The 14,486-nt window shown below is 49.3% G+C and overlaps 1 protein-coding gene across 2 annotated transcripts in view; it reads right to left on the reverse strand.

Annotated features, from left to right (window-relative positions):
- Positions 1 to 14,486, reverse strand: part of zgc:112416 (uncharacterized protein LOC550509 homolog) — a 109,318-nt gene that overhangs the window by 60,093 nt on the left and 34,739 nt on the right. For both annotated transcript variants that reach the window (XM_038786633.1, XM_038786641.1), the window contains exon 2: positions 8,077 to 8,137. In XM_038786633.1, coding sequence (XP_038642561.1) covers positions 8,077 to 8,137 — 61 coding nt within the window. The remainder of the gene's footprint in view (positions 1 to 8,076; positions 8,138 to 14,486) is intronic.

A 14,486-nucleotide genomic window follows, 5' to 3' on the forward strand; every position in this document is an offset into this window, starting at 1 on the left:
TCAGATAATGGAAGATTCGGCTCAATGCTACAATCACATGATTTACCGTAAACTCTTCAAACTGTATTTGACGCAGGTCAGTTTAGTTGCCATTTACAGTCTCAATTTTGCTCAGAATTTCACAAGATCACACTATACACCAATTGATCCATTTGAGGGGCTGGTTTAGCACAGTGGGCTAAACAGCTGGCTTGTAATGCAGAATGACGCCAGCAGCGCGGGTTCAATTCCCGTAACGGCCTCCCCGAACAGGCGCCGGAATGTGGCAACTGGGGGCTTTTCACAGTAACTTCATTGCCTACTTGTGACAATAAGAGATTATTATTATTATTGTCTTGTTTCTGGAATGGAACCAATCAGATTGATCACAACTGAAACCTGGAAAAACAGCCTTTTTAACAATGTAGTTTGAAATCAACTTAGGTGCAAAGAATAGAATTAGTTGATTAAATGATTCAGGATCATGAAGCATTCAGAATAGATTGGGATTAAAGCTAGATAAAGGCGAATATGTATTCAACTGTCCAAAGTCAGTTTAGGGGTTTACCTCAAGGTAAGTTTGTTCTCAGACAGAAACTAATTCAACAATGAAGTGTTTATCTAGAATCAATGAAGAGAAAATGTTTCCAATGGCTGAATATCAGAGGACGTTAATGTAAATTGCTTGACAGAAGAACAGAGGGAAAATCATTTGGCTGGTCTGAGACCCCAAAGACCACCACTTTTGGGCATGGTTCTACCCTCACCCCCACAACCATGGGCATGGCCTCAAGTTTGCCCAATACCTGGCAAGTCTGGGGCAAGGTCAGACCATATGGTTGCAGTTGGCCGGGCCTCCCTGGCACCATACACATTTGTCCCCCACCTCTGGAAAGAACCTATCATTCGGGTTCTGGTTAGGTGCGCTCTGTGCACCACCTTTAGCTGTGTTAGGCTGCGTCCTGCGTATGTGGATGTGAATTTCGCCCTGTGTGGTGCTCCGATCCAGAGTCTTCCTGCTACTTCTATGCCTAGTTCCTCCTCCCATTTTTCCCTTGTCACGTGCAGGGAAGAGTGTACCTCCTCCAACAAGTCACCCGTACCGGCCCACACAGTTTCCCTCCCCGAGGTGGCCTGCGTCCAGCAGTTCTTTGACGAACAAATGTCCTGGTATCTGGGGTACATTGTCGTTTCCTTACAAGGAGGTTTTTGACCTGTATGTGTCTTAGCTCATTTCCTTTTGGTAATTGGAACCTCTCCATTAGTTCCCCCAGGGTCGCTACTCTGTTGTTCGTGCACATGTCCCTTACCATCGGTGCTGGGACCTTTGCTGTTCATAGTATACATAAATGATTTAGAGGAAAATGTAACTGTTCTGATTCGTAAGTTTGCGGACGACACAAAGGTTGGTGGAATTGTGGATAGAGATGAGGACTGTCAGAGGATACAGCAGGATTTAGATCATTTGGAGACTTGGGTGGAGAGATGGCAGATGGAGTTTAATCCAGACAAATGTGAGGTAATGCATTTTGGGAGGTCTAATGCAGGTAGGGAATATACAGTGAATGGTAGAACCCTCAAGGGTATTGACAGTCAGAGAGATCTAGGTGTACAGGTCCATAGGTCACTGAAAGGGGCAACAGAGGCGGAGAAGGTAGTCAAGAAGGCATACGGCATGCTTGGCCGGGGCACTGAGTATAAAAGTTGGCAAGCCATGTTGCAGCTGTATAAAACCTTAGTTAGGCCACACTTGGAGTATAGTGTTCAGTTTTGGTCGCCACACTAGCAGAAGGCTGTGGAGGCTTTAGAGAGGGTGCAGAAGAGATTAACCAGGATGTTGCCTGGTATGGGGGGCATTAGCTATGAGGAGCAGTTGAATAAACTTGGTTTGTTCTCACTGGAACGACGGAGGTTGAGGGGCGACCTGATAGAGGTCTACAAAATTATGAGGCGTGTAGACAGTGGATAGTCAGAGGCTTTTTCCCAGGGTAGAGGGGTCAATTACGAGGGGGCATAAGTTTAAGGTGCGAGGGGCAAGGTTTAAACGAGATGTACGAGGCAAGTTTTTTTACACAGAGGGTAGTGGGTGCCTGGAACTCGCTGGCGGAGGAGGTGGTGGAAGCAGGGACGATAGTGACATTTAAGGGGCATCTTGACAAATACATGAATAGGATGGGAATAGAGGGATACGGACCCCGGAAGTGCAGAAGATTTTAGTTTAGACGGGCAGCATGGTCGGCACAGGCTTGGAGGGCAGAAGGGCCTGTTCCTGTGCTGTACTTTTCTTTGTTCTTTGTATATCAAACCGCTAAGTGAGGCCTTCAGAGCGACCTTGGGCACTTCCTTTGACTGCCATGAGTGTGTACCCCATACTCAAGCTCTCCATAGAAACTTTGCTTTGCTAAGTGAGTTTCAGCCATTCTGGCTACATGACTAGCCAGTTGTGGCTGTCTCAATATGACATGGATTCTTGGCATGCCAGCTCAGATGGACACCTGAATCTCTGCTATTTTGTCCTATCTGACCTTCAGAAGCTTCCAAAGGCAGCTTAAATAAAAATCATTGAGCATTTGCATGATACTGGTACACAGTCCAAGGGTGCGATTCTCACAATAAATTTCTAAGTTCATTTGTGGCGAGTTTTTCCGGCAATTTCCCGCCAGCTCTACCGGCAGGTTCTCCACCGCTATTCAATGACACTTAGTCACATTTTTGAGCCCTGGGGAGTTTCTCACTGGTTTAGCCCACCCTTAGAATTTTTTTTTTTAGCTAAACGCCGAGATTGAGCCACCATTTTGAAAGGGTGCCCTGATCTCCAAAAGATGACTAAGTGTGGTAGCCAGCAGGGATTGCCGCGTGCTTGCCGGCACTTGGCCCAGTGAGGCTAGAAACGCCATTCAAGTTAATTGGTCCACTTAACAAGGCCCCACCGGCACCTCGCCGCAAATTAAGACTCGCCAGCCGATTCACCGGCATCGTGCTCGCCAGCCGCACCCCCTGCAAACAAGGTCGAGCAGTACTTAAACACACTTACTCAGCCAACCCGAGCTAGCTCGCAACAATGGCACCAAGAAAACCAGCCCCAAGATTTGGGGATGCAGACCTGGGAGCCTCCTAGATGCAGTAGAGGCCAGGAGGGATGTCCTGTTCCACCAAGGGTCCCAGAGGGTCAGTCGCAGGGCAGCCAGGAGTATGACCAAGAGGACTGGCCTGCAGTGCCGCAAATAGATCAACAAACTACGCCAGTCAACGCGAGTGAGTAGATACCAACTTCCCCGAGACCTTTCGCTCCCAAGCGAAAATCCAACCCCCAACTCTCCATGTGACCCCCAATCCTCCCTCCATCCCCCTCTCTTCAACCCCACCAACCCTCCCTCCACTCCCCCCTCTCCCTTCAACCAAACCACTCCCTTCCATCACATCACCCTCCCACCCCTGTGAACCATGTGTGTGGCTAACGATACCCTCTCTGTGTCTCCTCAGGAAAAGCTTTCCCACAATCGGAGGCAGAGGGTACAGACTGGCGGTGGGTGATGTACTTAAGAATTCTCACCTCCTTCGAGGAGCGGGCCCTGGAGGTGATTGGGGTGGTGGAGGACAGATCGTTCACCCACGCGGAGGCTGGTGGATTCCGCAGAGGTGAGAAACCATCGGGCTCCAACCAAAGAACCTGTCAAATGTAAGTTGTTGTTGCTTTACTGATTGGCCCATCACTCCCAGTGGCCTTGTGTCCATTCTCCCGCAGGTCCTCCAGCCGACGGCGATGGCCGATCCCGGGTGGCCCCCTCTCCAGCATCTCAGGAGAACACCGCGGAGGGGAGTGCGAGGATGCCACGATTGGCACGTCACAGCTGTCATCCCCCCTCCCTCAACACAGATACACACACCTCGGTGGGAAATGTTAGTGGTCAGGCTTCTGGAGCACAATCCGGTGAGCACCACACAGCTGCTAATGGACATCAGGTGGAGGCAGGAACCTCCAGGCGATACAGTAGTCGGAGGTCTGCTGGATCCCAGGACCCAGCTGGATCCCAGCCTGATGCTGAGCCTGAGGAGGAGGTATTTCCGGAGACGAGGGTGCGGCCGGGACATTCAGAGAGAGAGGTCAGCGACACTCCAGCAGGTCCATAGCTGATTGGAGGAGTCCCAGAGGGTGAGGGTGCAGGAGATGTCGCCGGCAATGCGTGGCACTGAGGTCAACACTGCTAGAGTGGCGACCACAGTAGAGAGCCTGGTACACGACGTCGACAGCATGAGTGAAGGTGTCCAAGGCGACGCGCAGTTGGTGACGGCCATGGATGAGGGTCACAAGAATATCCGCCTCGCTGGGAGATGTCACCCAGTACCAGACAGACCTTGATGAGGTGCAGTGGGACATGTCCCGCTCTCAGATGGGAATTGCCAAGACGCTGCAGAGCATGATCCAGTGACTGAGGAGCATCACCAAAGGAATCAACAGGATGGTGCAGACCATGGGGAAACTGCCAGGGCTGGCAGAGCCAGATGATGCAGGGGAAAATGGGGTTTGAACCAAGGCGAACCTATGGGCATCGACCAGGAGGAGGAGGTGATGGGTGCCAACTTGGACCCATCCCATAAAGTGGAGATGGTGGTCACCAGCTTCCCCGAGTTCCATCCATCTAATGAGACCGTGTCTCACAGTCAGCACACGGGACAGGGCAGCATGGCTGTGTACGTGCCGCCGATAAGTGAGGCTGAGCAATCCGGCCTGATCCCCAGAGGACACCCGCCAGGGGCATCGAAGGCCATGGGATGTGGTAAGCAGCTGGCTGCCTCCACCTTTTTGTGCACCCTGGTGATACATCGAGACGTAGCGGTAGAGCTAAGAAGGCAAAGCACATCAAGGATCATTGGTTCCACTGGGGGAGGGGGTTGGGCGGCACCATCAGGAGACTTGGGTGAAGCCTGCGAGGCATGGACTTCCTGGAAGCCAGCAAGAGGGTTCTCCCGGGATTCACCAGTTGCACCGCACTCGAGTGACAGCACAACCCAGCCGGTGGATCGCACCCAAAGTCTTGTTTGCATAGAGGAAACTGGGCAGGTCTATTGCTCTAAAGACTTTCAGTTTAACAGGCAGACTTCCTCCTCTTCATTCCCAGACTGATGTTTGATGTCTGCCAAAGGCTACATTTGCTTGGGCAATTCTTGCATGTGTCTCATCATCCATATAAACAGTTTGAGAGTGTGCTGCTGAGATAAGTGAACTTAAGTCAGGTGCTATTTCAAAGGGCCGGTGCAGACTCGACGGGCCAAATGGTCTCCTTCTGCACTGTAAATTCTATGATTCTATGAACGTAACTACTGACAGGTTCTGATCATTGACTGAAACCTTGGGTTCTAGACAGGACTTTCCTGGAGCAGGTTGGTAAATGTTCCTTCAGCTTTCTTCATATTGATCATAAAGCCGAAGTTCTCGCATGCATTGCAGAACAAGTCCGTGCTACATTCAATGTCCAGCTCTGATCCAATGGCTGGTGTACAGCCATCAGCAAACAGGAAATGGCAAAGTATGTCCTTGGAGACTTTGGTCTTTTCCTGGAATCGTCTCAGCTTGAGCAGCTTCCCATCCATGTGATTTCCAATTTCAATGCCAGGATCACCATCATGGAAGGCATTAGACAGCATGGTGAAGAAAAACATACCGAAGATGATTAGCGCTGGCATGCAGTCCTGGTTAACTCCATTGATAACCGAGAAACGGGAATAAGACACACCCAAATCCTGCACTTTATAAATAGAGTCATGAAGTACAAAAGCAAGGAATGTATGATGAGCCTTTGGAAAGCAATGGTTTGGCCTTAACTGGAGTATTGTGTCAGACTCCGGTACCACACTTTGGAAGGATGTGAAGGGATTGGAGAAGGTGCAGAAAACATTTAAAAGAATGGTTCCAAGTATGAGGGGCATTTCGGAGGATACAATGTTGAAGCTCAAAGAAGGTTGAGAAGAGATTTGATCGGGGTGATCAAACTCCTAAGGCATCTTGGATAGAGTATATAGAGTAGATAGGGGACAGTAGAACCAGAGGACAACAATTTAAAGTGATTGAAAAAAGAACCATCAGCGATATGAGGGGAAACCTTGGGCGGAAGTCTCCGCTCCCACACCGGGTGGGAGAATCGCAGGAGGTCCACTCTCGCACCTCCTGCGATTCTCCCACCCCCCCAAAATGCGTGTTGCGTTTTGCAACACGCCGCTCGAAGAATCGCAGGCCGCCGTTTTTCACGGCGGCCCATGATTCTCCGACCCGGATGGGCCGAGCGGCCTGCCGTTCGCAACCGTTTCACGACAGCGGCAACCACACCTGGTCGCTGCCGTCGTGAACACGGCATGAGATGCCCGTTTGGGGCTTGTGGGGGGCCTAGAGGGGACTGAGCACCACGACCGTGCTCGGGAGGGGACATCTCAATAGGACGCACTCTTTCCCCTCCGCCGCCCCGCAAGATCAATACCCCACGTTTTGCGGGGCGGTGGAGGGGAAGACGGCAACCGCGTCATTCTCGGCACGCCGGGCCTTGACGCCAGCGACAAGGCCCCGCAGCCAAGTTTCCCGGCACGGCCTTCCTAGCCCCTCGGCGGGGGGAGAATAGGAGGCCAGGAGAGGCCTCCGACGCCGTCGTGAACCTCTCCGAGTTTCACGACGGCGTCGGGCCTTTGGGAGAATTCGGCCCTGCGTATGCAGCGAGTGGTTAGGATGTGAGTGCGGTGCAGAAAGACTCAATCATGGCTTTCAAATGGAAGCTCTTCAGGGCTACAGGGAAAAGACGAAGAAGTGGAATGAGCTGGGTTGCCCTGGAAAAGACCTAGTGTGGCTACAATGGGCCAAATGGCCTCCTTCTATATTATACTAATTTCATGATTCTATATTCAAATTGGTGATAAAACATTTGCAAGGAACACATCTTTCTTCAGCACTGTGCAATATAATAAAATCTTATTCAAGCAACCTTGGGGTTCATCTGTACAACACCAACCAAGCCATGGTGGTCAACATCGTGTTAGGGAAAATTCTGCCTAATCAATCCCTGATTTCTTTAGAGGCTTAAGCTGTGCTAAACACTACTTAAACTTCCAACTATTTTGATGAACACAAATAACCATATAAACTAAATCAAATAAACTGAGGTACAAATTAAAGGACTGCCCCTTAAATGGCTTTAAACAAAAGGCAAATCACAAATGAAGCTTAAAAACATCAAACCAAAATGTGATTAAAGGAACCAATAAGGCACCCCAACCCCTGCAGTGCCCAACAGGCACAGAAAGTCTTGAGGGAAATTGATCAAGTTCAGTTGATTGCTAATTAAGCTTAAAACGGTGGCACTTGATAATCAAAATTGGAGTATGGATAAGGAATTGGCTACATTTAAAAAAACAAAGTGCTCATTAGCATTACTTTGTAGTGGGGTGAGGTGGTTGGAGAATATCGAATGGGTGCCCAGAGGTTTAATTTTGGGACAACGACTATTTGTAATTTACATCAGTGACTGATTCTACAATTCAATGCTCATCGTTTCAAGCTGGAGATGATACATGACTAGGGTGAGCAGTGGAATCGAATGATATCAGCCATAACTACAGAATTAGGTAAAACGTAATATGTGAATGGGCCAAACAATGAATAATTACTGAAATGAGGATGTAGTCCGAATTGAAGGCTTTAATCAACAAGGTGTTTCCCCAACAGCTCGAGTACAGAAAGAGGCTGGCTACTGGGAAACACGGGTTCTTATACCCCGCTTCACTGGGCGGAGCTACCTTACATTCCGACCAATGAAATGCAAACACTTGGGCCAATGAGCAGCGAGCCTTCTCCACCAATGGTAGCTCACACTCCCAGGTACCGTAGCACCTCTAATCAGACTACCACACTGTACTTTTCTTTGTTCTTTCTACTGCTCAGTCTATTCAGTCAACTTATAAACCATGAATTAATTACCTCTCTCTGACCACACCACCTCACCTACCCCCTGTGACCACCACATTCACACCACCTCACCCACCCCCTGTGACCACCTCACCCACCCCTCTCTGACCACATCCACACCACCTCACATATCACAAACATGAACTTACGTGCTGTGGATGCTGCCGTATCTGATTGGTCATCCAGGTTTTCTCGTTCATTCTCCAATTTCTGAAATTAGAAACAATTTAAGTTCAAGTTGTGGACCAGATTTCTGCAGGGAATAGTTTTTGAAAAATCCTTTCCTTTCTCCTCCTCCCCTCTGCTCTACTGAGCCTGGCTAACATTGGTCTCCATGGGTATCAGCAGCTCTTGCCGTACCTTTCCCAAGTTCCTATACTTCATGCGCAAGCCAGGCCTTTTGATCCTGGTGGCCATTGCAGCTGAACCCAGTCTTGTTCTTGCTTGAATCATCCATCAGCCTACCAGGAGGAGTGTCCGAATAATAAATCAGAAATGGAATAATCAGAAATGGGTGCTCCAGTTTCCTCCCACAGTCCAAAACTGTGCAGGTTAGGTGGATTGGCCATGATCAATGCGTACGGGGTTATGAGGATTGACGGGGAAGTGCCGAGGTAGAGTAGTTCTTTCAGAGGGCTGGTGCAGGTTTAATGAGCCAAATGGTCTCCTGCACTGTAAGGATTCTATGGAAACCTAAGACGACTTTCCCAACCCATAGCTGATTGCAGCCTATATCAGTTGGAATGGCCTGTTCTTACAGTCAGTTTTCCTGAACGCTCCTCCTCTCCATCTGTAACAAACTTTAATTTCTCCTAATGGGAAAATACCTTCTTCTTACCATACAGTTTGGCTGAATACTAACAACCTTCATCCTCATGCATCTGTCGAGTGGACACTGAGGAATCTTACAGCAACCTATCCTGCATTTCATACACGTTTAACTAATACCTTGTTCATTTAACAAAACAAGGGGAATGGGGGTGGAACAGATTTGTACACTCAGAACTGATGCTTGGGCGTGGATTTAATTTACTACGGGCTGAATGGTGTTGGCTGTAGACGGAATGATATTCTGACACCGATAGGCCAGCACAGCAAACATTTGTGCCTGTAGATCCTGCTCATTCCCAACAGGCTAATGAATGGGTCGATTATGTTCCCAGACCATTGATTCATTCTAGAGTTATTATTTTCCATGGTTCCAACAAACAGCAACTGGGTAACAAGAGGGGTGAACAGCAAATATCTCAACCAACTATTCACCCCAGTATTTGTGAGCCGCAGCATTGAAATGAGTGGAACCTTTAGTAGCTCCCCGAGAAAGTATGTCAAATAAAAGTGACAGTTTGAGACCAAGTGCTTAAATCTGGGAATTTGGGAAGTGAGAGAGGAAGTGTTGTTTTGGCCTTTACAAAAACAAGTGGTCGAGGAGAAGTAAACAAAGTCGAGACTTGCGAGCTGAAGCCTTAAGGTATTGTTTAGGTCTGGTGGCAAATGATTGGTGAGATTTATGGGGAGATGGCGGAGGTAGTGGTAATGCCACCGAACTAGTAATCAGAAATGAATGTTCTGGAGGTGTGGGTTCAAATCCCTTCATGGCAGCTGGTGAAATTTAAACTCAATTAATAAATCTGGAATTAAATGCTGGTCTCACTAATAGTAATCATGATAACTATCATCAATTGTTGTAAAAAACCATCTGGTTCACTAATGTCCTTTAGGGAAGGAAATCTGTTGCCCTTACCTGGTCAGGCTCACACATTACTTGACCCAATAATTGAGTTTGATTCTTAACAGCCCTCGCTAATGGCCAAGCCACTCGATTCAAAGGCAATTAGGGATGGGCAGCAAATGTTAGCATTGTCAGTGACATATACATTCCAGATAGGAATAAAGAAACATTAAGTTCCCCCCCCCAAAAAAAAACTGGGCAATAGTTTAAACCTGCACTTGGTGATATAAATGTTGTATTTAATTTACAACTTTACCAGTTGAACTTCATAATGTAACCACGGCGAATCATTGCGTGATAATCTAAACCTGAAACCTAATTAGTTAAATAAAAACAAAATAAAGGTGGCAGGGCAGGTACTGCGTTGCATGTGGGAGTTGTGTGATCCACGGCAACCACATCTGCAGTAAACGTGTTTCAAAGAATCTCAGCTTCGGGTTGATGAGCTGAAGTCCAAACTTTGGACACTGATGTATCAGGAAGGGGGCACGTTACCTGGATGTGGTAGTCACCACTGTTGTATTATATTGTGTATATTGGTATTACGGTAAGGCCCCTGCACTATAGGTAAGGGGGTAGATCCCTGCCTGCTGGCTCCGCCTAGTAGGCGGAGTATAAATGTGTGGGCTCTCCAAACAGCAGCCATTTCGGCAGCTGCTGCAGGAGCCACAGATCTCTGTAATAAAGCCTCGATTACATTCTACTCTTGTCTCATCGTAATTGATAGTGCATCACTGGACACAGTGTTGCGGGAGGCAATCATATCCCTTAGGTTAAGTATTTCAGATTTACCACAGATTTGAGCCAGGGAGTGGGATGGAAATTTTCAGAAATGGGAAGAGATGGGGATTAAGACACTAAAAGATTTGTTTCTTCGGGGTCGGTTTGCAGGATTGAAGGAGCTGGAAGCGAAGTATGGGCTGGAGCAGGGGGAAATGTTTACATACATGCAGGTTCAAGATTTTGCCAGGAGGGAGATACAGAGCTTCCCGGAGGGACCGGCCTCCACATTGCTGGAGGAGGTGCTGACGACAGGGGGACTGGAGAAGGGGGTAGTGTGAGTGGTTTATGGAGTTATTTTGGAAGTGGAGAAGGCACCACTGGAAGGGATCAAAGCAAAGTGGGAGGAAGAGTTGAGAGAGGATTTGGAGGAGGCGTTCTGGTGTGAGGTGCTCTGGACAGTGAATGCCTCCACCTCGTGCGCGAGGTTGGGGCTGATACAGCTGAAGGTGGTATACAGAGCACACCTCAAGGGCAATGATGAGCCGATTCTTTGAAGGAGTTGAAGATGTGTGTGAGCGTTGCGGGGGGAGGGGGGACCCACTAATCACGTTCATATGTTTTGGTCCTGTCTAAAGCTGGAGGATTACTAGAAGGATGTTTTTAGGGTAATTTCTAAAGTGGTGCACGTGAAACTGGACCCGGGCCCCCGGGGGGCCATATTCGGGGTGTCTGACCAGCCAAGGTTGGAAATGGGTGCGGAGGCAGATGTTGTAGCCTTCGTCTCGTTGATCACCCGACGGCGGATCCTGTTGGGATGGAGAACAGCCTCTCCACCCTGTGCCCTGGCGTGGCGGTGGGACCTGTTGGAATTCTTGACCCTTGAGAAGGTTACGTTTGAACTGAGGGGAAGGACAGAGGGATTCTATAATTCATGGGCATTATTCATTCTGCACTTTCAAGAACTGGATAACATCGAACATTAGTTGGGGGGGGTGGGGGGATTCCTGATTCCTTTTGTCAGTTCTTTGTGAATATGTGGGCAAATGTTTTGGGTTTGGTGGGAGGATTGGATCGTTGTTATTGATATAGGGATTGACAGATTTGTTACTGATTATTGTTTATTGTTGGTGGGTGTAAATTTTGGAGAAAATGTGAAAAAGGAGGAGAATAAAGAGATTTTTTTTTTTAAGTACTTCAGATTTGGTCTGTGGTCAGGGGCAGGAGGCTGTAACTCTATGAAAGGCAAGGTGGGGATCCAGGAGCAATGGAGGAGCATCAGCCTTGGGAGATTTGATGTTCTTGCTGCTGAGTGGAGGAGAGCAGGGATTGCAGGAAGGATGAGTAAACTGACCACTGCACTGTGGTGCACGGGGCCATTCAAGTGGGGGGGAGCAACAAAGAATGTAGTTGTAGTAGGGGACATTAAAACATACATTGAAGGACCTCTGGTAGCGGCCATGGAGTTAGTGGTCGCACATTTGGTGGCTCCTACTCAAGGTGCAATTTTTCGGTCCTTTTCCTGTCTGAGGGATCCTTTTTTGAGACTTGGCCAGCAGTTCTGAACATTGGGTTAGAGCCATTGGTGGTGATTTTTTTTTTTGGTTAAAGTTTAGAGTGCCCAATCATTTTTCCAATTAAGGGGCAATTTAGCGTGGCCAATCCACCTAGCCTGCACATCTTTGGGTTGTGGGGGCGAAACCCACGCAGACACAGGGAGAATGTGCAAACTCCACACGGACAGTGACCCAGAGCCGGGATCGAACCTGGGACCTCTATGCTGTGAGGCAGCAGGGCTAACCCACTGCGCCACCGTGCTGCCTTGGTGGTGATTTTGAGGGTTTCAGTTGTGCTGGAACTCCAGATGGGGGAGGGACAGATGTCCTGTCCTTTGTCCTGGTGGCAAGGATCCTCATGGACTGGAGGGCGATTACACCGCCAAGTGCCTCGGTGTGGCTGGGTGACTCGGAGTTTTTACACCTTGAGAAGGTTAAGTTTACCGTGAGAGGGTCAGTGGAAGGGTTTTAATGTAGATGACGGCCGTTCATAATGTACTTTAAAGAGCTGGTCACTGTGAGCTGTTAGGCTGGGGGGGGATGGGAACTTAGTGTGGTGAATGTAATATATGTGTATATATGATAATTCACACCGTCTTTATAAAGCGCTGTGGCGCTATCCTACCACTAGGGGGAGTAGCTCTGGCAGTACTCAGGAACTTGTACTGGGCTCCACCCTTGGCTCCGCCCATGACTCCTCCCCCTAGTGCCGCTGTATAAATACCCTTGTACAGAGTCAGCCTGAGTTCACTACGAGTTTATCAACGGGTAACAGGCTGGCTCTGAAGTAAGTCGATTAAAGACTAGATTCATATTGGAAACACGTGTCTGGTGAATTGATGGTTCCATCACTTAGTAACTAAGTTTTACTTTTGTAAGGAAGAGGAGGATGGGAGGAGGGGATTCTTACTGCTTAATTTCTATTATCTGTTTTTATAGGTTTTATACCAAAATTGTTAAACAGTTTTAATGAAAATATTTCCCAAAAAGTATTGCAGGTCTGGCAGCATCGGCAAATGGAGAATTAGAGTTAATAGGAAGAATTTTGCCTGCTGACTTCCACTTTGGGATCCTGTCATCAAGGTCAAAGAGCTTGCACTCTGTGGGAAAGAGCCACCGGATATGATTTTCCATGAACTTGCCAATTAATGGGTTTACCATCCAATTGAGGGTGGTGAGCAGATTCTCGAAGCTGGAGGGCCAGCACGAGGTCCTCAGCACTGAAGAAGCAACAAAATGTCAAAATGGTGGCACCTTCTCTCCAGCTTTATTGAAGTGAAATTAAGAAAAGCCCTTTGCAGCCCGGTCACTTCTGTGGAAGGAGAACCCCTCCACAGTACAGCCTGCGTCTGATACCATGTAGGAGGGGAGCTAGCCAACACCGAGATATGCACATCACCCAGTGCAGCTCGAGACAGAGTGCAATAGAAACATAGAAAATAGAAGTAGGCCATTCGGCCCTTTGAGCCTGCTGTGCCATTCAATATGATCATGACTAAGTCTCTGTCTCAACACCATACTCTAGGGCTCGCCCCATACCCCTTGATGCCTTTAGTGTAGAGAAACCTATGCATTTCCTTCTTAAACATATTCAGTGACTTGGCCACTAGACCCTTCTGAATAATTCCACAGGCTCAACACCCTCTGAGTGCAGAAATGTCTCCTCATGACCCCGTATCATGAGACTCTGACCCCTTTACTCCATATCCCCCTTGTCCCACCCCCCCTCCAGCCAGGCAAGCATCATCCCTGGGAGCAATCTAAACAAATTGCAATAGAGACCAGTGTCAGAGAATAACCAGGCCTCAGCGGGGAACGGCCCACTGAGTCTGCACTCAGTCCCATTTCCTGCAGTGAAGAGCTCCGCTCGCCAGAAATCCCCCGTGCAGGAGGAAATCTCCCCCCCCCCCCCCCCCCCCCGTGCAGGAGGAAATCCTCCCCCCCGTGCAGGAGGAAATCCCCAATGCAGGAGGAAATCCCCCCCGTGCAGGAGGAAATCCCCCCGTGCAGGAGGAAATCCCCCCCGTGCAGGAGGAAATACCCCCGTGCAGGAGGAAATCCCCCACCGTGCAGGAGGAAATCCCCCCCGTGCAGGAGAAAATCCCCCCGTGCAGGAGGAAATCCCCCCGTGCAGCAGGAAATCCCCCCCGTGCAGAAGGAAATCCCCCCGTGCAGTAGGAAATCCCCCCCCCCGTGCAGGAGGAAATCCCCCCCCGTGCAGGAGGAAATCCCCCCCCCCCCCGTGCAGGAGGAAATCCCCCCCGTGCAGGAGGAAATCCCCCCCGTGCAGGAGGAAATCCCCCCCGTGCAGGAGGAAACCCCCCCCGTGCAGGAGGACACCCCCCCGTGCAGTAGGAAATCCCCCCGTGCAGCAGGAAATCCCCCCCGTGCAGAAGGAAATCCCCCCGTGCAGTAGGAAATCCCCCCCCCCCCCGTGCAGGAGGAAATTCCCAGTGCAGGAGGAAATCCCCCCCCCCCCCGTGCAGGAGGAAATCCCCCCCCCCGTGCAGGAGGAAATCCCCCCCCGTGCAGGAGGAAATCCCCCCCCCCC

Source organism: Scyliorhinus canicula, chromosome 2, assembly GCF_902713615.1.
Source record: "Scyliorhinus canicula chromosome 2, sScyCan1.1, whole genome shotgun sequence".
Classification (NCBI taxonomy): domain Eukaryota; kingdom Metazoa; phylum Chordata; class Chondrichthyes; order Carcharhiniformes; family Scyliorhinidae; genus Scyliorhinus; species Scyliorhinus canicula.